The sequence below is a fragment of the Gavia stellata genome, chromosome 9, assembly GCF_030936135.1.
Source record: "Gavia stellata isolate bGavSte3 chromosome 9, bGavSte3.hap2, whole genome shotgun sequence".
Lineage (NCBI taxonomy): Eukaryota > Metazoa > Chordata > Aves > Gaviiformes > Gaviidae > Gavia > Gavia stellata.
Window position 1 is genome coordinate 10,352,324 of NC_082602.1, and position 21,973 is coordinate 10,374,296.

At 39.4% G+C, this 21,973-nt stretch overlaps 1 protein-coding gene across 9 annotated transcripts in view; it reads left to right on the forward strand.

Moving 5' to 3' along the window:
* Positions 1 to 21,973, forward strand: part of LDB3 (LIM domain binding 3) — a 131,929-nt gene that overhangs the window by 37,971 nt on the left and 71,985 nt on the right. For all 9 annotated transcript variants that reach the window (XM_059821501.1, XM_059821502.1, XM_059821504.1 and 6 more), the window contains 2 exons: positions 1,927 to 2,078; positions 20,232 to 20,307. In XM_059821501.1, the coding sequence (XP_059677484.1) occupies positions 1,927 to 2,078; positions 20,232 to 20,307 (228 nt within the window). The remainder of the gene's footprint in view (positions 1 to 1,926; positions 2,079 to 20,231; positions 20,308 to 21,973) is intronic.

Sequence of the window (21,973 nt, forward strand, 5' to 3'; positions counted from 1 at the left end):
ATGCATTGAAGCTAATGTTTGTATAATAGGTTAGGAAAACTATGCTTGTAATAGGAATCTCTTGTTTCTACTAATCTCTTTCTATGAGGGTGCATTAGACTGCAGAACACAACTCCATCATTGAAACTATCATGAAGTATTTCCCTCACCCCTCAGTTCCTTAACACCAGAAAAATACAACAGGCAATGGTACTGCCATTATCAGTCAACTCTCTAATTCGCATGAGAACATTATATCTGTGGCTGTCCTTCGCTCAGAAAACATAGAACTCTCATTGCTTTTATCTGTATTGAAAAGGTATAGAAAGCTGCCTCTTCCAGTCAGATCAGATCTGGGATGTTATTTACAGTGCCTAATTCCGAAGTATTCTCTGTTTTTAAGTAGAGTCTTCAAGTATTCAGGGTGCTGTGCTCTAGCACCCTGATGTTAGAGCTTGTGTTCTAGTAAATTGGCAACTCCCATTCTCAGATTACTCTGTCAGACTGTCAGCCTCAATACTGAGCCTCTTTAAATGGGGTGTTAAGAAAGTTGGGGGGGGGGGGGTTTCCCTTTTTTTTCTTCTTTGTCTTTGCTAGTGGAAGAGCACCAACAAGTAGTCTAGGGAATTGTTTTAGAAGGACTTATTTGGTTTGAGTATGTACGTAGTTTTAAGTGTTTTGAGGTCATGTTAGAGAAGGCAGGTTAATGAATTTCACTTCACACTTGATGAGGAAGAGTGTTTGGATTTGTGTTGAGTTTTGGCTTCCTAGGAATTTAACTTCACAGTTTCAGCCTGGCTGAGTTCACAAGGGAATTTTGGCTCATAATCGGACACATCTTTCTTTTATTTTCACTGTGCTGAAGGAACAGAGTTGTTGACTGCAGCCTTTGTTGTAGCATTTTAGATCATCCTTGGAATTTTCTTTAGAAGTGAGGAATGTAAGGAAGTGAGTACCTAAAAATACGAGCAAAGACCTATAGCTTATGTCTGTATCCTTTAAGTACTGAGTGCTGAAAGCAGAGGACTACTCTGATGTGCCCACTAAATTTTTTCTGGCTGATGGTATGTGAAGGCTCTTCTGTTTTAGTTGGAGTTCCCTAATGGAGTCAAGTTTCATAAGTAGCTGTAATGTATCAATGTCATCCAGATGCAAGCTGAGAGGGCTGTGTAAAATTGAGGTCAGGATACTGTCCATTTGAAGAAGATGTAGTCCACAAGGCATCTGGAGCTAACAAAATGTGATGCCATAGCGAACGATAAGAATTTCTGAACTGTTGTCTCAGTAGTTGAAGCATTGTGGCTTCTTATTTCTAAAAGTGCTGGTCTGTCTTTGGAGTGTTAGGTCGAACAGGTTGATGAGGTCATCTCAGGTATGTAGTGGTCTGTCTTGGTAATGGAGCTATAGTTGTATGTGGGTAAGATTAAGCACAATGATTTCCTATAAAGCTTGCTATAAAAGAAACAAAGCATGTCCAAGGCCCCTCACACTCATTCATTTTCTGTCTGCTCAATATAATGAATTAATTTGGGAAAAATGGCTTTTAGGAGGAAAAATATAATAAAGTCATGCAGCAGATAGTGGTTTATTAGTTTTCCACTTCTAAGTAATGTCTTTATTTACTACTCCAATATAAACAATGATAATTATCCCCCTGAGGAGGAGATAATATGTGGTAAGGGAACCACTACATTGGGCTTAACCTCTCAAAATGGAAGTAATGACAAGTAGACATTGTCCTGGACCCTTGCAGGAATGTGAGTTAACTCCGAGTTTGTTTGATTTCCATAAATTTTGTTGTTCCACCCATACAATAATAGATACAGCAGTAGCTGTATTTATTGCTGTATCTGTTCCTCATTATAATTCTGGGCAGAATCTCTGTAAGTGTTTTGTGCACAGAATGACTTATCTCAATACGACTTTTTTTCCTTTCTTTCCCCACAGATCACCCCTGGCAGCAAGGCAGCACAGTCACAGATGAACCAAGGGGACCTTGTGGTAGCCATTGATGGAGTCAACACTGACAGCATGACCCACTTAGAGGCCCAGAACAAGATCAAGTCAGCCAGCCACAACCTGAGCCTCACTCTTCAGAAGTACGTTGATATAAGTTAGTCTTTGTATTCCTAAGGGTATCCTATGAAACCTTTGACTAACAGCTAGAAGTGTTTTATCTTTGCCTGTTAGATTCATTTGAAGTGTTCATAAGATGGACATACGAGGTGGAAAGCCAAAATCTGCTCTGATTCTTGTAGAAATCAGCATGGATTCTTACAGAAATTAGTGTGATTGAGGTGCTATGTGAGTGTATCTGTTGATTGAATACAGGTGTAATCCCATATCCATTCAGGCTTCTGTTAAAAAATAAATCCAACAGTGATGTTTCTTTTGGTTATTCCCTTGTGGACCACACACAGTTTTGTTTGGTCAATTTATGAATGACTATTCTAGAAATGACCATCGTAACAAGTGTTATGAGTGCATGGGAGGAACCTCTCATTCATAGGGTGAATAATCACAGCAGGCTGAGAATTTGTGTTAATAGTCTTGCACCTGTGAGTTTGAAAGTGGCCTCTCTGCATCAGACAGAATAAGAAAGATGTAACCTGAGTGCAGGAAGGGAAGTCAGTAGAACATGAACAGGGCAGACTTTCTCATAGATATGTGATAGAAGTTGTCTTGCCATTGAGAAACCAGAATCTTCACATAACAGGTCTCTTAACTTTTCCTGATTAATGTTGCTTGCTTTTTAGGAAACTTGTTCTCAAGTCATATAACCTTGCACAGAGATTTTTCTGTAATGGTTGCATTAATATTTAAAGCTTCATAATTATATAAAGCAATGTAACTGTGATTTTTATTGCTTTGTGGAGAAGATAATTTTTATATAGGCTATGCAAAGACTGGTACAGAAAGCAGGTTGTAATGTGGAAGTATGATTTCTGAGAATATACCAGAAAATCTCATATGGATGTGCAGTACAGCTAAGCAGTATCAGGAACAAACTAACACCTAAAGGAAAAAGATCTTTAGCTGAAGTTTCCAAGACAGAGCAGGGTACTCTAAAGCAAAATGTATGGCTGAATTTCCCACATGGCTTTGTACATCTCAAATTTGTCTTTAAGTGAGTACTCCAGATAATGTATAAAATAAGTATACAAAGTAGAAAAATGCTAATAAAATTGCAACATATTTGTTAGCTTCTGTGAGAACACTGGATAGACTTATATATGTCCTTGAAATGTATAACTTGCGTATTTCCTGGAAAAGAGTTTAAATTAAAGCTCTTCAGATGTTCCGGATTTTCTCCAAGAACATCTGTGATCAATGAATGCAAGGGAGGTAGGGAAATGCATGGAGTAATTTCTGCCACCTCATATGATGTGCACGTGTGCCTCTAGTGTGTTTAGGCAAGATTTTCAGCCAAAATTAAATAGAGACCAGGAGCCTGATCCTAAATGTACTGAAATGGGCTTTATAGCAGAAGCTAGAAGAAAATGGTCTTCCAAAGTTGTTGAGGGAAGATGGGGCACTATCTTGATTGATGTAGTTGAATTCTCACCCTGTAGCCCACTCTGGCTTCTTTTTGCTCCATTCTAATGAATGCTAATGGTATTATGGAGATATGTATGATACTTTTTTGAAAAGGTTTACATTGTTCTGGATTATTTTGTATTTGCAAGTTAAGGAAAATCCTTTCTGATAATTTATTTGAGAACTTCTGTCTGCTTTTCCATTGGACACTTGTGTTTTTATATTGTGAGAAAATTCTTCTTATTGTACTTTGGCTTGTTGCACATTTGGAGTTAATTTTCCTGAATATTGGACCTGAAAAGTGGTCCATTGGCTGCCTCTATGGCCTGGCATTTAAAACTACAAACCATCACCTCTCTGTCCACACAGAGGAGGGGTTCCCAAATCTGTGACTAACAAAAACAGATTATCCTAATATGTGTCACAGATGCAAGTCACTTAAAACACTAATTTTGATCAAGTGTTGGCAGGGATATTTCATGTGAGTAATTAATTGTTGTGCTTTTGTACTTGCTGATCTCTAAATTACAACACCAGCAACTCTAATGGCCATATAATTTTTTAAAAAGTGTTTTACAGCATCCAAGAGTACAGCTTCTTTATTGTTTAATGATTGAAGCAATTGTTAGTTTTTCTTAAAATATTTTCAGACTGTTAAAACTTTATTATGGTATACGTTATTCTTTGTCTACATAATTCTAGTGGAAGTTTCCTTATTCATTGCTTTCGTGCTCTATCTATTGTTTCTTTTATTTTTTTAAGGCTTGCCTTATCTCTTGGTTCCAAAGCAATAGTATGTGATTCAGATAATCAACTTATGTAGATAATGAACAGCCAAAGCAAGCAGTAGTGGAATGTTCCACTTGTGTGTTCCCGTGTTCTATGCTTACATAGATAATAGATGTAGATGAGTTAAGATCCATTCTGAAAAGAAGAAAAATGGTGTAAAGTGATATGAAATACTATTAAGCACAAATAGGTCAGACAGCTTCTTTGTTAGCAAGTGAGAACTTTCACAGATGATGCTTTTTCTCTAAATTTACACAATTCATAGCATCTCCCCTTAAGTATGACAGCTGTTTATTTATGTGAGCTATTAGTTCACATTGGTGACCCGTTCAGCCTCACTAGAGTTATAGGGGAAAAACAAATGACAAAGACTGTAAAGTATATTTTTTTAGTGTTGTTTCTTAGATGATTAGGGTCTATTCAAAAAGTTGTGCTCAGAGGCATTAAGCTGGCTTTCACTTTGCACAATTCAGTATTTATATAAGCTAAACCCTATCAGCATGTGATCTCAGCCAACTGATGTATGCATACCCTATTAAAGATCCAGTATTCCAGTGTCTTGAACAAAAAGCATCTCTGCAATATTCAGGAAGTTAGATTAATCTCACCTTGAAAAATAATTTTTCCTAGGCACAAATGGGTTAATTTACCTAAGTACAAAAAGATTGTGACAGTTTAGTCCACCTGCGCAAAATTCACAATGAAATATACTTTTTTTCCCAACAAAAATAATTTTACAAAGAATGTATTGGTGAGAAGAAGACAATGTGAAAAATATGGGAGCAGTCACTAGTGATAGTAATTTTCAACCAAATAAGAAAAAAACAGGAGAAAAGCAAAATCTCCTGGGACTTGGTTACCAGGAAAATGTCTGTGCTAAGAGATCATTTTTACTTTTTAGACATGGCTTGCAGCAATGAAACTGGAGTGGAGTGTTCTACTACTATGGAAATCCAAAGCTAGTTTCCATGAAGATTATAGGGATGGGTGCACTCAGTTATCTAATTTGCATAAAATTTTGGAAACATTGGAAATCCTTTCAAATGGAAAAGGCATATATGTGCATTAGGAAATTGACTGTTGTGATGGGAAAACTTAAGCCCTAAATTTTGATCTTGGGCATTTATGTGAAGTAGTCATGTGGCTCTACAGAATATGTTTCAAGGTCATGGAATGCCTTACCAGGCAATCTGTGGCTTGGTTTCACTGTTGCAGCACTGGAAGTAGAATTGAACTTGCTTGTTCAGTCTATAAGGCCATGGAAGAAGCAGTGGAACATGAAATCTAGACATAAATGCTCTGAGACAGAAAGCTTTTTGTATTCTAACGGCTCTTGGCTCTCAAGAGCGATGGACTTTCCTTTTATTGATCTTGGCCATGAAGGCTTCATGAGCATTGTTTATAACCTGGCAGTTCAGACAGTGTTCGCTGCTACTCACTTTTATTATCACACTTAAGTGCCCTGTAGGGTTTCTTTTTCAGGGTGGGGAACTGGTTATTTTTTATTTGGCTGTCAAGAAAAGCTGTACATGGTGTCAGCACTTGTGCAGGATGTCAAATTGCAAGACATCAAATGTAGCAGAAGGGAAACGTTAAGAATGCCCATTCGTACTTGCCTGCTTAAACAATGAGAGTCTGCATCTCTGGCTATACAAGCTTAGTTTTTTTTCAGGCACCATCAATCTGCACGGTTCAAAGTACACTAACATAGCTCTTCAATGAGCACTTAGTGCGCAGTGCTGGCCTGAGTGGAATTCTCCATGATTGTCATGTAGATATCCCATTATGGGTTCAGGAATTTGTGGATGTCAAGTTTTTTTCTGACAGCTTCCTTCTCTAAACTCCCTCTTAAATTTGTTCTTATCACCTCACCCATGCTATGTTTTCACATGAAACCACAAAATTAGGATGGAGGTCTTGCCAGCTATGCCAGAGGTTTGATCAGGCAGCCAGAACTTGTCTTGTTACTGGCTTGAGTGAAACGCTGCATTTTCTGACTGCTCATTTTCAATGTCTGGCTGTCTAGTTCTCCAGAGCCTGCAGGGTGCTTCCCTGTGCTGCTTTTGGGAACTTAAAGGATGCAGACAGGCAAGTGGCAGGGAGTTGAAGTATTTGGACCATTCCTGGAGAAAGAGACCTGTGATCCAGTGGTGTGGAAAGGTATGGGACCCTCCAGACCAGCTCTGCTTCTTTCAGTTTAGAAGACAAAATACATCTAGGAAGTGAATCCTCTTTTGCTAAAGAAAAGAGAGCAGCAGTGATGGGTCAAAGAAAGAAATTTCTTTGGCACTGTACACTATAACCCAGTAGAACTCCATGAGGCATGATAGTATTCAGGCAAAAAAAGGCTGATATTCTAAAATATTAGATACTTATGCAGCTTGTTCTTTAGAAACCTACGTTACTCTAGATGTACTGAGGGGGGATTGGTGCTAGTTCTGCTAGACAGTGCTATGGAAGGCTATGATCGTACTCTCTAATGACCTGGCTTGTGGTGGAAAAAGGCATTGCTTTGCTTTTAATCTTTTTGTGACCTCCTGGAATTTAGTTCTCAGTCATTTTTCAGTATCAGTTTCTAATCAGTTACTTGAGCTACACAGCTGCCCCCAGACATTTTAGTTCTGGGCCAAAGTTCATCTTTGGCTGTCCCACAGATACTAGGCCATAAACTTACTGTCCTAGAGTACTCAGTTCACAGGTGAAAAACAAAATGCATGCAAAATCTATTTTTATTTCATACAAATGGGCTTCTTTTTTAAATTCACAGTAAATGCAATGCACGAGAGTGCAGTATTATTTGTCAACACGTTTCACTGGAGCATCCACAACATTCATTTGATCTTAACTCAAGGAATCTGATCAGCCTCCTTGGAAAGGATTCACCAAATGTACTGGCTTCATTTTGGAAAGTGCTGTAACATGAGCACGCTTCATTCTGCTGGCACAAACATTCCTGTGACACTAAGACTTCTGCCTTGGCATCACCCTGTGCTGCTGGAGAGGAGCAGGGGAGGTGCAGACTTTCTGTGCCTGGTGTGTGTTGACACAACCCCCCCCTCCCAGGGCATGCCAATGATGCAGCCGTTCACTTCCAGACAGTCACAATTGACTGTCTTTTGCTGGAAAATCATGAGCTAAATAATCCTTTTCTCTAGAGAAAGGGAAAGTGTCAGAGGCAGAGCTATGAGAGACTTATGGTAAATATTTAATAGCTTTCCTTTTTTGTGCAGCACCAAAAGATGGCTGATCCTGCAGTATTTATTTCAGGCCTACTATAAATAAAGCATGTGGTGATGGCAAACTGCAAGCAAGGGGAATTCAGTGGTTATTGTAAACTGCTTTCTTTTGTCTGAAGCTGTGAATAGTAACCAATTCTGAGCATGGTTTAGGTCTGCTGATGGGCATGTTTTAAATCAGAACCAGATTTAGGCTGCATTTATGCTCAGAAGAATTAGAAAAGGATATCTATCCTAGTTTAAGAGTAAATTAAAACTGTATAAACAATATTGATGAAAGCACAGTCTGAAATAGTGATACTCAGACTATTCTGTAGAAACATTTACTAAAAACTTTGTAGGAGATGATTAGTAAAAAAAAAGAACAGGAAATGAAAATATGGATTTGGAATTTTTTCCCCCCCTTTGAATGATTCCATTACATTCATCAGACTAATGATGTTTTCATTCAGGGGCTGCTTACATACTAGAGGTAAAATCTGAGCCCATATGAATGTGAATTTTTTTTTTGAAAGGAACACTAATGCTAGTGATAATTTGCTAGTGTTCATGTTCAGCATTGTGAATATATCTCCTGAAATTCATGCTTGGAGTAACTAAGTTTTTCCTGGTTGTTCCTGACCTTCTGACTGCAATCTTAAAAACTGTGGAATCTGAATACCCAGTGCCAAATGACTGCTCCTTGGATGAGGCTGCAGCAACACTTTTACACTCAGGAGTCCCACCTGGGACTCAATAGCTAGCATAGCAGAACTTAAAAGTTTAGGGACCAAGGACCACATGAAGACTCCATAAGTATCTCTGAGTTACTGGATGCAGAAGTGAGATGGTTGTGACCACGTCAGACTGGATTAAGGATATGAATGCCTGCCTCCTATCAGAACAAAGTATTTAACAACTTAGCACTAAGTGTTGACAAAGATGTGCCACTTGCATTTGATAACATTTCACTAGAAATTATGGACTCTTATCATGTTTTCAAGTACAAATATGTTCATATTGCCTTGGAAATATAGGTGGAAATTAGATGACACTTAAATAAAACAAGAGTATAAAAAGAAAAAATTTAAAATGTGAAGCTCTGTCCTTTAATCCATTCCCTTGAGTTCTACAGAAATTATGTTTAAATATTCCAATATGATTCTCAGCATGATTTAAAGGTTAAATTAAGAAAATACTGGCTAAATATCAGAAAGAAATAAATTCAAAGCTGATGCAATGTTAGCTATTCCATGTGATGTTCACTGGAATAATTATGATCTAGACTGGACCAAGTACTGATATCTGTGACCACGTGGACAGTCTGTGTTGGAGCCCTCCACAACTCATGCAGTGAGCACCTTAGTCTGTAGGTAACTGCATGTACCTGTACTCAGGAGAGGTATTACAAAACTACCTTTGGAAAGATAAGAAAAGCAGAGTAGTCAAACAGCTGTTTATGTGCTTTAGTCGATCACAATGTGTATAAATTCAAAATTTTAAGCAGATTAGTAGAAAAAGGAGAGAAACACTAATGGTGGATGTGATGTGATACGAATTAGTTTATGTTGCTTAGACATGTGACTCTAGAACTTTTGAGAGCCATCTGCCTCAAATAGCCAAGGTTTCCTCCCCAGACTTAAGATGATGCAGTGTGCTCAAAGCATTAAAAAGGACATATGCTACTTGTGGATTAAGGAAGCTACCATGTATTACTGTGAGCTGAGAGAGGTGGTCCTCCCTCATTCCTTGTGAAATAGAGGTGAATCCTATTGCATGCCCAGTTGTCTCTGTATGCAGGTATAAGAGGACAGTAGGATGTGTTAATAGATGTCAGGCTAGTGTTTGGACAGGGCTGTGAGTTACTGTCTTTGAGTAGTAACATTTAATGCCATTAAAATTAATGAACAGCTTTTTCCATGGAAAATGAAATAAAATATCAATGTCAGTCACTGCAATAAATATAAATATATTTCTTACATGAGCAGTTTAATTGAGTGGACTGCTATTTAGACTCACTGCATAAAGTGTCCTTGTTAGTTTTAGAAAAGAGGCTGGAGACTGTGGATGTATGCCAAGGCTTTAAAGGGCAATGAAGTTTTCATTACAACAAGATTCTACTTAGGGATTAGAACTGTTCTCAGAGCGCACATCACTTTTTCTTTTTTTTTTTTCCCCCAAATACCAGCTTAGAGGTGAGGTTAAAAATCATCCTTTTATTTGGCTGAGAAATATTCTGTGGATGAGCTAAAGGTAATCTCCATGTGAATCTCGTATCATATTATATTGCACTCACCATGGAAAGGTCAAGATGGGTATCATGGGCACATCTCTCCAGAGTCAATGGGCTGACACAACTTACTAAGTACACATGGCAATTGTAATCTTTCTGACAAATAGTTACTGGTTGCATTCTGCAATGAAGAAGTCAATAAGTTACCCAAAATGTTATGGTGGACAGGAAGGTCACAATCTATTAGGGCTGGGACCTTTTCTTACTGATTAACATTGATTAGCTTAAGCATGGTTATGTCAAAATGTAAATTACACACTTGAAGCTAATTGGAATGGATGATACAGTATTTTTAAGAAGTGGAATGAGGAATTGTTCAAGCAGGTAAAATACTAAGGCATTACTAGATCAATCGTGTAACGCATTATTTGTGCATGTGAGGTTCATAGTTTCCTTTGGATTCTTTTTACTGGGGTGTTTCTTGCCCATCAGCCACTATAAAAGCTGTCAGGTCTTATTCTTTTTTCATGAAATCTTAATCATTTGTGGCCCCATTGTTCCTTAAAGCGAGAGCAGAGATACATCAAGGTCTATTTTGCCTGGCTTTCTGTTACCTTCAGGGGCTGGCCACCTCTTTGTGTGTGTGCTCTCCCTGGCTGGCATCTGTTGCAGCATGGCAATACTGAGGACTGGGTACAGGCTGGCCCTGTGGTGTTTCTGCATTATAGTAATGCCAACTTCAAACAGTACTTGAGTACCTCAAAAGGAAACAAATTCTTTTGACAAGTCCTGGCTAACTTTCTTGACTTAGCAGTCTTAAGACATAGAGTTATGTTTCCAGTCAAAGTCTCTCAGATACAGGCATTAATGGAAAGCTCATTGAAGTGTTTTAGATTGGAAACAGAAAAAGTGAAGGCCTAAATCAGGCGGACTGTAGTTAAGATCTAATTATCCATGTTGACTAATTTTTCTCTCCCCTATATGTCAATTAGAAATGCTCTAAAAGCCATGTGGCACACTGTAAGGTCCACATCCTAAGTAAGAGGAATTACAGGAAAATCAGCTAAGTAAATATGTTTCATTAACAGCTTCAGGAAACTAAACAAAGTAATTTGTGGTCAGGATGCTCAAAGTATCCTGAGTTAGACTTTTGCTTTTAGAAAATGTTGAGTGGCAAGGGATGAAATAGACTTCATCTGCATAGTATTAGAAATCTGGATTTGGACAACACTTTAACTCCTCTGTATGAACAGAAGGCAATTACAAAGCTTTATATTATTCTTTTGTGAATCATCATATTTTTGAAGTTTGGCTGTGATTCCCTGATTCTGGAGCTGGCTCTACAGCAGTCCCCAGTGCTGCTCTGAAATCTGTACCTGAATGACTTTCACCCTTAAGGAAGCTGTTAAGAAGCCAAGGGTTGAAGGACTGCAGCAGAGCCTGATGATGCTTGAATGCGGGTAGTTTAAGTCTTAGGTACACTATCTGCAGGGCAGGTGAAAATTTAACAGGGAAATCAGTATGGCTCACTTCAAATATTTTTCAGCTGAAGAAATTATATAAAAATTTGATACTTGATTCTTCAAAATTGTTATTTATTATGTTTACTGGGGAGACCTGAGTCACATCTCAAGACCAGAGTATGGTAGGCTACATATAAGCACTGAATCTTTATTCAGTGCGTCTTCTGCTCGTTATTAATAATAGCTAATTCTTTGCTCTACACTGTTTGACCCTTTCATAACCAAATGGTTTTTTCTTCTTTTCTTAAACTAACAAATTAGTTTATAATTTCTATGTTTACCTTAAATAGATTTCTTTTTAACATCTCTCAGAAATTATAAATTATGAATATAATAATGAAATCATTAATAATAAATAACTATGCTGAACTTAAAGATTTCAAGTGAGACACTATATCTGAAGGTTCTATGCCATTAAGCTTTGATCCCCCTCTGATAGTTTTGATTGTATTTCAGCCTCTAGCTTTTAACTCTGTAACACCATTCTCTATAGCTAGGCAATCCAAATTCATGTGAATCCTATGCTATTCAAATGGTGTTAGTACAGATAACTAGAAAAGCTGTGCAAAACTCCTGTAACAAAATCTGAAGCCAAATGTGAATTTGGATTGGGTTAACATTAAAAATTCAGGTAAGTAGCACTGTGATTATAATCTATGGATGAATGGTCTCAAGCAAAACTAGTAAAATATCATATTTGAGCTTAAAGCAACTTAGCTGTGTTAAAAAAGATCTGAATTACAATATAGTGATGTCAACAAGGTTTTGCAAGCTACAGTAGATCACTGTATAACTTGAGGGATCTATTTGGTAATTCAGCATTAAAGCAAGCTCATTTTCAAATTCTTATGATCTAATTATTATTACTTATATCAAATCCATAACTGTGTTTCTAAATTAATGTATTTTTTCAACAGTGTTGATGGCAATACACCTCTACATATAAATTCAATCCATGACAGCATAAATAAGTTCTGTAACTGGATGAAACTTCCTGGGGATGAACCCACATTTCTTTATGGGTTACCTGAGTTTTCGGTAGTGATAAGGAGGGGAAAGGTTTGGAAATGGTTTAAAAATAGTGCAAAGACAGGAAGAAGAGGACAGCAAGAAAAGTAACCTGCCTGGAAAAAAAAAGGTGTCCATGCTCTGTGGAGGTGAAGTGTAGAGCTTGCTACGTGCGTTTGGTGAGTGCCAGGCATGTGCTCAACATCCATACTTAGTCACACACAGAGCAGAGCTGCAGGGATACTGGCAGAGCCTCTCCATTTGCCCATAGGAGCTGCTGGGATGGAGGAATTTTAGGGTTGGTACCGAGTCAGCTAAGAGAAGATGCAAGCATTGGTAGCCAGTTGCTCCATTCAGGAGGGAATAGGCTGGAGGGCAGAATGTGGGGCAGTTCAAGAAAACGGGGATTTTGCATAGCAGAAGGGAGGGGATGAGACAAGCACTGTGCAGATGCCACAGAAGTAGAAAGGGTCAAAGAGAGACCAGGAGAGTAGAATTTGGTTCTCCAACTTTTTTTAATACATAGTCCTTTTCAAAAATCTCATCTTTGCTGTATCCCGTTTCCTTCCTTTCCTTCCTTTCCCAAAAATCCCCAAGGCTTCTTCCCTTTTTCTTTCCCTTTCTATCCCATAATGTTTGCAGCTGCCCCTGACTCAGATCCCTTCTAAGGGAAAATGGGTATTACATAATTCCAAATAAATTCTCTTTCATAGATTTTTTTTTTTTTTTGATAGCAGAGTGCTGCGATGGATGGCAATAAGCTCTTCAGAAGGGATAGGCAAGGAAGGAGAGGCGGTGGGGTGGCTCTGTATGTTAGGGAGTGTTTTGATTGTATAGAGCTCAATGATTGTGACGACAAGGTTGAGTGCTTATGGGTAAGGATGAGGATGAGGAGGAAGGCTAACAAGGCAGATATCCTGCTGGGTGTCTGTTATAGACCACCCAACCTGGAGGAAGGGCGGACGAAGTGTTCTACAAGAGACTGGCAGAAGTCTCGCCAATCGCAAGCCCTTGTTCTTGTGGGGGACTTCAACTTACCGGATGTCTGCTCAAAGTATAACACAGCTGAGAGGAAACGGTCCTGGAGGTTCTTGGAGCGTGTGGAAGATAACTTCCTGACACAGCTGGTAAGCGAGCCTACCAGGGGAGGTGCCCTGCTTGACCTGCTGTTTACAAACAGAGAGGGTCTGGTGGGAGAAGTGATGGTTGGAGGCCGTCTTGGGCTTAGCAACCATGAAATGATAGAATTCTCAATTCTTGGTGAAGTAAGGAGGGGGGGTCAGCAAATCTAGTACCATGGACTTCCGGAGGGCAGACTTCGGCCCGTTCAGGACACTGATTGAGAGGGTCCCTTGGGAGACGGTCCTGAAGGGCAAAGGGGTCCAGGAAGGCTGGACCTTCCTCAAGAAGGAAATCTTAAAGGTGCAGGAGCAGGCAGTCCCCATGTGCCATAAGAAGAGCTGGTGGGGAAGACAACCGGCCTGGCTGAACGGGGAGCTTTTGCTGGGACTCAGGAAAAAAAGGAGAGTTTATCACCTTTGGAAGAAGGGGGAGGCAACTGAAGAAGAGCACAAGGATCTTCTTAGGTCATGCAGAGAGGGAAATAGAAAGGCAAAAGCCCAGCTAGAGCTCAATCTGGCCACAGTCGTAAGGGATAACAAAAAATGTTTCTATAAATACATTAACAACAAAAAGAGAGCCAAGGAGAATCTCCATCCTTTACTGGATGCGGGAGGGAACATTGTCACCAAGGATGAGGAAAAGGCTGAGGTACTTAATGTCGCCTTTGTCTCAGTCTTTAATAGCCAGAACAGGTATCAGAGCAAAATAAACTCCCCATGATCCAGGAGGAAGCAATTAATGACCTGCTATGCCACCTGGACACTCACAAGTCTGTGGGGCCTGATGGCATCCACCCAAGGGTACTGAGGGAGCTGAGAGGAGCTTGCCAAGCCACTCTCCATCATCTATCAACAGTCCTGGTTAACAGGGGAGGTCCCGGACGACTGGAGGCTTGCCAACGTGACATCCATCTACAAGAAGGGCCAGAAGGAGGATCCGGTGAACTACAGGCCTGTCAGCCTGATCTCAGTGCCAGGGAAGATTATGGAGAGGTTCATCCTGAGGGTGCTCACAGGGCACGTGCAGGACAACCAAGGGATCAGGCCCAGTCAGCACACGTTCATGAGAGGCAGGTCCTGCTTGACCAACCTGATCTCTTTCTATGACCAGGTGACCTGCCTAGTGGATGTTGTCTACCTAAAGCCTTTGACACTGTCTCCCACAGTATTCTCCTGGAGAAGCTGGCGGCTCGTGGCTTAGGCAGGTATACTTTTTGTTGGGTAAAAAACTGGCTGGATGGCCAAGCCCAGAGAGTCGTAGTGAATGGAGTCAAATCCAGTTGGCGGCTGGTCACAAGGGGAGTCCCCCAGGGCTCAGTTTTGGGACTGGTCTTGTTTAATATCTTTATTGATGATCTGGATGAGGGGATTGAGTGCTCCCTCAGCAAGTCTGCAGACGACACCAAGTTGGGCGGGAGTGTTGATCTGCTGGAGAGTAGGAAGGCTCTGCAGAGGGATCTGGACAGGCTGGATAGATGGGCCGAGGCCAATTGTATGATGTTCAACAAGGCCAAGTGCCAGGTCCTGCACTTGGGTCACAGCAACCCCATGCAATGCTACAGGCTTGGGGATGAGTGGCTGGAAAGCTCCCCCGCAGAAAAGGACCTGGGGGTGCTGGTTGACAGCCGACTGAAGATGAGCCAGCAGTGTGCCCAGGTGGCCAAGAAGGCCAACGGCATCCTGGCCTGTATCAGAAACAGTGTGGCCAGCAGGAGCAGGGAGGTGATCGTGCCCCTGTACTCGGTGCTGGTGAGGCCGCACCTCGAATCCTGTGTTCAGTTTTGGGCCCCTCACTACAAGAAGGACATTGAGGTGCTGGAGCGTGTCCAGAGAAGGGCGACGAAGCTGGTGAGGGGTCTGGAGCACAAGTCTGATGAGGAGCGGCTGAGGGAACTGGTGTTGTTCAGTCTGGAGAAGAGGAGGCTGAGGGGAGACCTTATCGCTCTCTACAACTACCTGAAAGGGGGTTGCAGAGAGGTGGGTGTTGGTCTCTTCTCCCAAGTGACTCGCGACAGGACAAGAGGAAATGGCCTCAAGTTGCACCAGGGGAGGTTCAGGCTGGATATTAGGAAAAATTTCTTTACTGAGAGAGTGGTGAAGCACTGGAATAAGCTGCCCAGGGAGGTGGTGGAGTCGCCATCCCTGGAGGTGTTTAAGGAACATGTGGACGTGGCATTGTAGGACATAGTTTAATGGGCATGGTGGTGTTGGGTTGGACTTGATGATCTTACAGGTCTTTTCCAACTGTAGTGATTATGTGATTCTGTGATTCCCTTTAGGTTGGTGTCATTTGTGCATAAGAAGTTTTTGTCTATATGTTGCTGTGGGTATGAATATTAGGTCTGGAAAGCATAATTGCCTGTCTTGCAATCCGAGTGCAGCACAATGCAGGGAAATAATTAACAAATCAGTCATCCAACCAAATGCTAATATTTGCATTTGCCATTGATATATAGAGAGCAAAACTGCTGATGGAAATAGTTTTGAATTTTATTGCAAGCACAAATGATATCCTGAGAGAAGGAAAGTAGGTCTCATCCTAGCCCCAAAGTGATCGCAGTTATATTTGAAGTACTGTGAAATGTTCAAGGTTTTGTCTTTGTGATTCTCATTGGAGTCACTAAGACTGTTTGCTGATGTCCCAGGCAGGGCTTAAAGAACTAAACTGTGGTACCACGAGACTCAAGATTTTCTGTGCAAGACTTAAAACAAGAAGCAGCTTCTGTTTGGCTACTTAATTCACTGTTTAGCTGAAGATTTAACTGACACATTACTGATCTTAGCACTTATTAAATGGACACCTCAAATTGATAACCATGACTAATATTTAGTCTGTCCCTTTTTATGTCTCTTCCCCCCACACCCGCCAAATTGTCAGGAATATTATTGCATTTCAGAAGCCCAATTCTACATGCTCTCTTGTTTTGCATCCTGCTATGTGCTCACTCGTTCCACTCCAGAATTACTCCATTTCAGTTAGGTGATAAGTAAAGTATGTAGAATGTTTTCTAAGCATTTCTAACCCTAGTCTAATCTGGTTTATTACCTTTCCATGCACGTGACCCCTTTTCATTTTCTAGTGGTTGAAATTTTAAGATACAATTGTTAAGATGCTCAACAAGGTATAAATAAGTGTAATAAAATGAAAGTGAAAGCTTACTGTAAGAAAGAAATGTTGATGTTAGCTGTCCTGAGAATTAGAAAAGATAAGACAGTGAAGATATGAAATACAAAAAAGCCACATGAAAATTAAAAAGAGCTATTATCTCTTAGAGCATGTCACCTCTCTGCAAGTACAGTATTGTGCTCCCCTAAGGACAGGGGTTAAACTGATAGCACATTACAGAACTCTTTTGCAACCCTTCCTTAGGCAAGCAGCTCCTCTTAATGCAGTTGACTCCTAACGAACCTTTGTTGTGAGTGCAGATACCAGAATTGAAGTCAAGTGCTCTTCAATTAAAGACGCATTTAGGTAGGTGGGAACAAGTAGAAATTTTGACAGCCATATATCTTGGTTTTGAACTTCATTAAGAAAGCGAACCAGTATTAAAGGAGAGGGGAGGTGTATCTGTGGAAAGGAGGACAATTAAAAAAAATACCAGAATGATGTATTTGGTCATCATTAAAACTGTTTTGAGTTTTCATTTTGAAATGAGGTTTTTGTTTCCATTTTTAACTTTGAAAATATAGAAGAAAATGTCTAGAAGTTGAAATCAAATTAATTGCTTCAGAAAAACTCTCTTGATGGAACATTTCAACATCAAATTTAAAATTATCACAAGTCATTTGTTAAATTTGGACTTTCATCCTCCTCATAGCCCTACTAAGCAAGTACACTCCCTGAGTGTTTGGAATAAAATAATTTTGCAATCGATGGATTAAAATGTAAACCTGGACACACACATTCACAACAGCACCATCATCACTTGAAAAATAAACTTGTGTTGCTGCAGGATTTGATTCATTTAGCAAAGAGGGAGGAAAAAATGTCCTGAACTTGCAGATGTTTTTCCCAGAGGAGTAATGACTCTTGTGTAAATAATCACTTTATTCTGTAAGTGCATCCACTTTCATTCCTCAAATTGACTTCACCTCTTCTGCCCTTTTCTCTGGTGCAGGCCTCTGCTAAATCTAGCAAGCCTCATCATTCTGGTTTTAAATATCTAAGCTGTAAACAGCCAGGGCAGACTTATGTAGGAACCTCATTGTTTTAAAGTAACATCTTGAAACCTCAAAGTCGGTGTGGAATAAAAAAATCTTGGTTGAATAGCACTGTGAATGACAGATGTAGCTTATCAGTAACGTGGAAGAAATACAGCTTTTTAACATCATCTTCTGTGGTCACGTAATGAGGAAAAATAGACATATAATAAACAACAGAAGCGATGGAGTAGTCTGGTAAATAAATTGCTTTGCTGCAATACAAATATTTTCCAGTTATGCATCAAACATGCAGTATGTGGTTGTTTGCTATACCTCTGTACGTGACAAACAACATTTACAGTGCTGAGCAAATTTAGCACTAAAATTCATGATCAGTGAACAGAGCAGAGGGGACAGTTAGTGTCTGTGGTCTTGAATATGCCCAGGTCCCCCCACGTAATTTCATAGAATTAACTGGGTGTACCCAGAAATGACACCAATGTAAGGAGGATCAGAATCTCCCTCTAAATCTTTGTCTGTTCATAAATTGTCACAGTCAATTTTCAGCAACTCTGACTGTGTTCTGGGCTGCAGCTTATGGGGTTTTTTCCTCTTTTTTGCTGTCTTTCATGATACATGTGCATGTCTCATGAATATGTTTTATTGTTTCTCTTTTTAAACTAAAATGGTGGGAGGAAGGGTATGGAACTCACTCCGAAGGGAAGATCAGTTAGTAACTTATCTGAGGCAGTTAGTGATTAGCTCCTGTTATTAGAACTTGAAGGTATATATTTCTTAGATAATTATGTCTTAGGGAGTATACTGTGATATATTCCAACTGTGAGTATCAATGTTAGTGCCTTTTACAATTTTCTAGCCTCTTGTTCCAGGAATACTTTGTCAGTGAATTTCACACTTTAATTACCTGCTGTGTAACAAAATGCCAGTTTTCATTGTCTCCTCGAACTGTGTTCATTTTCATAGTATCTCATTGTGAGGTAGGCATCTATTACATTGTCTGTTTTCAGCTCTCGAAGTAGCATAATTTCCATATCTTCTATATGGAAATCTTCCAGTTCCTGTAAGGATTACTTCTTTTTCCTAGGTTTTTGTGTGTGTTTACTCCTGCTTATGGAAATATTTTATGTGTGGCAGCTAAAGCTAAATACACAGCTCAATAGGAGGCTAGGTATTAATGCAGGGACTGCCTTTATGGATGAGCCCAGTTTTTGTCTAGCTCAGCTTTCTGTCTCTGATAGATGCCACGGATAAGTATTTCAGAGGAAAGTGCAATACAGCCTTCAGGAAGGAAATAATGAACCTACACAGGTCTTCCACTATCAGTCTTTTAAGTGGTGCCATGAAAAATGAGAATCTGTATGGATACTTATTTTTACCCAATATAAGCAGCTGTTGGGGGGTTTTGTTGTAAGTATAGATATCTAACCCTTTCTGATACCCTGCTATTCTCATTGTCTTGTAACAATGAGTTTCACTTCAGGTTAATCAAGTACTCCAGGAAAAAATGTTTGCTTTTATCAATTTTGTATGTGTTGTCTTTTCAATTTCACTTAATGTCCAGGAACATAGCTTTATTTCCCTTTTTCTACCATTCATTATTTTCTAAGCCTCTGTAATGTCTTCCTTTATTCATCTCCTGTCTAAAGCAAACAATTCTCAATGTCTCAGTCACTTCTTATTCATTTGTATGCTTTTAAGTATTTTTATTTCATTTTTGTACCTGTCCTAATTTTGAAATGTACTTTTTAAAGATGAGAATTCCAGGCACAATCCTGATCTGTAGGTTGGCAATAGGATATTACTTGACTAATTCTGATTCTTTTGACTATTTTTACATTTTTAATTTCATTTTCTCTGGTGATCCCATGTGTACTGGCAAGATTTCAGGGGGGTGTTCAGTGCTATGCAGGTTCTCGCAACACATCCCACAAATACATCTTCACTTACTTGAGCATCCTAGAGTGCTTCAGTTAGCATTTGTCACTGTGCTTTCTTATGTTCCAATGAAAGGGCAAACTGTGTATTTTGAAAGCATTTTAGTGGGGTTTAGTTTTGTTTTTTAAATGAACATGTGTATTTGTCAAATACAGGTGAAAGGCAGGCATTTGGAGTGGTTAATTCAGCAGTGATCTGCTCCATTTGAAACTAAATTGTCTGAAATGAAGCCCATGTTTCTTCCTGCAGAGAGGTTTAAATTATGGCAGTTGTTATACAGTTTAAGCTATTAAATAATAATCTTTTGAGGAGTTGATCTTGAGATGCCTCAGTACTGAAGTTTAGTCTCTGCATTTTAAGAAACTTCTAAGTCCCTTTTTCCAGAGTGCTGACCAAACCTGAATTTATCTAGTTGTGGCTGATTGTCATCTATGAAAATGCAGTTTGTCGCAAGGTACTGGAAAACGGATGATCCTCCCAAGTCAGAGGCTGCTTCCATAACTGGTGGCTTTTCATCATTCAGAAAAACTGTATCAAACTTTTTGTCACATTTAAGTCTTTTGTAAATGAGGATGTAGAAAAAGCATGATGATCGCTACAAAAAGTCTAGGCTATGCTTAACTTTCACTCCTGATGAAGCAGCATTTTTGTATTAAATTAGAGCTGAAAAATAGGAGTCCAGATTGCTAATCTTTTTTCTTCTTTTCTTCTTTTTTTGGGTCCCCAGATCTAAACGTCCAGTGCCAGTTTCAACCACAGCACCCAGAATTGACTCTCCCAGGGCTGTAATTCCCCACCAGAAGGTATGTGACACATTTCTCCTCAGCCAAAGTTAATACCATTTTTATCTACGGTGGTGAAAGTAAATACCTTCTACAGGAAATAGCTTTTGCCCACCCCAAATAAGTGAACATTGCATGAATGGCCAGGCAGCAAAACTGCCACAATGCAATGTATTAGCAATCTGTATTTTGCTAATTTCTGATTAGCAGGACCAAAGCATCCAGCTATCCTCTGATGGGATCTGGTCTAACCCATTCTGAGCAGTTTGTTTTCATCTAGGCTGCAAGAGGCTACCAAAGCTTCTCAAAATATACATCTGCTTTTGTAGATCCTCGGGGAAAAACCATTAGACTGTGTCTCAATGTATCCAAATCCTGACTACAACTGAAAAGACACTGATTTGAAAAAAGGACATTAGGGCATTTGAAAGATTGCATCATATTACATTCTTGTCACATTATTCAAAAGACATGAGAATAAAAAAATAAAGAGGGTAAGTCAATTTAATGAATAACAGCAAGTGGCAGAGGAAATGGATGGCTTGGTTTCTGTTGTCAAAACTCGTCATCTTCCATAAAATAAATGTTCATATTAGAATAAACAGCATTCATTGACTGTACCTGGCAACTCATCATCTGTATCTTTGGAGGCACTGAGGAGCAAGAATACCTGAAAGATGGTATATATCCTTAGGCTCAAGCACTGGGTAGGACATTTGTATTGCTGACGCATTTGATTAGATAAATGGAGAGGGGGGGAAATCTCCATTACTGCAACTTTACCCCTTCTGTGAGTGCCAGTTTCATCCCTAGCATGTAGTATAAATAAGAAACACTGAGGATAAAAATACATGGGGAATTAGGTGATGTTCTACTGTTTTTGGCAGTTCTGACTTCCATAGATCAATTTTAAGTAATTTTTATAAACACCATGCTTTCCAAATTCAGAGCTCAGGAGATAAAATCATCCCTGTAACCTCTGCAAATATGTTCAAATTAACAGAAGAGAATGCATTTGGGGAGAATTATTTGATTCAATTTTATTTTGTGAAATTTGAATGGAACCTGTCTGACCATTTATTAGTTGAGACAGAAATCATGTTAATTTGCTCCGGATCTTGTAGACTTTTTGGCAAGGGAGGATGAAATTAGGAATGTATCTTGCTCAGAGTTTTTTCTGCTTACATCATTATTTTATAAAAGTTATCCTGGAGAAAGTTATTGGAAGAGTCACCAAAGAGTACTGTGAAATTCCTAGAACAAAAATGATGGATCATTCTTTTAGTTAGACTGCTGATCGACTGCACCAGCACAGTAATAGGGACAGGAAGGAGGGGAGAGTACTTATTTTCCCTCAAGGACTACACAGAATGCTATTAGTTTTCAAGGCACCAAGTAGACATGTCTCTTCAGAGTTATTCACCAACACAAGACTGACAACTATCTTTTGGGACCCTCAATAGCACTTGTGCAGGTGTGACAAATTTGCCTACTTCCACCACAGGCACTTAAAAGCTTTTATACATCAGATTTTCATGACTGTGTATTCAGTGCATTTCTTCCCTGGCAAGTGTCAATTTTAAAATTACTGCCATAGGTATTCAAAGCTGTTTACCACACAAATAATTTTTCTCCCTTATCTACCCTATAGAAAAGTTAACTCCACACACTGTAGGTTTTTTTAAAG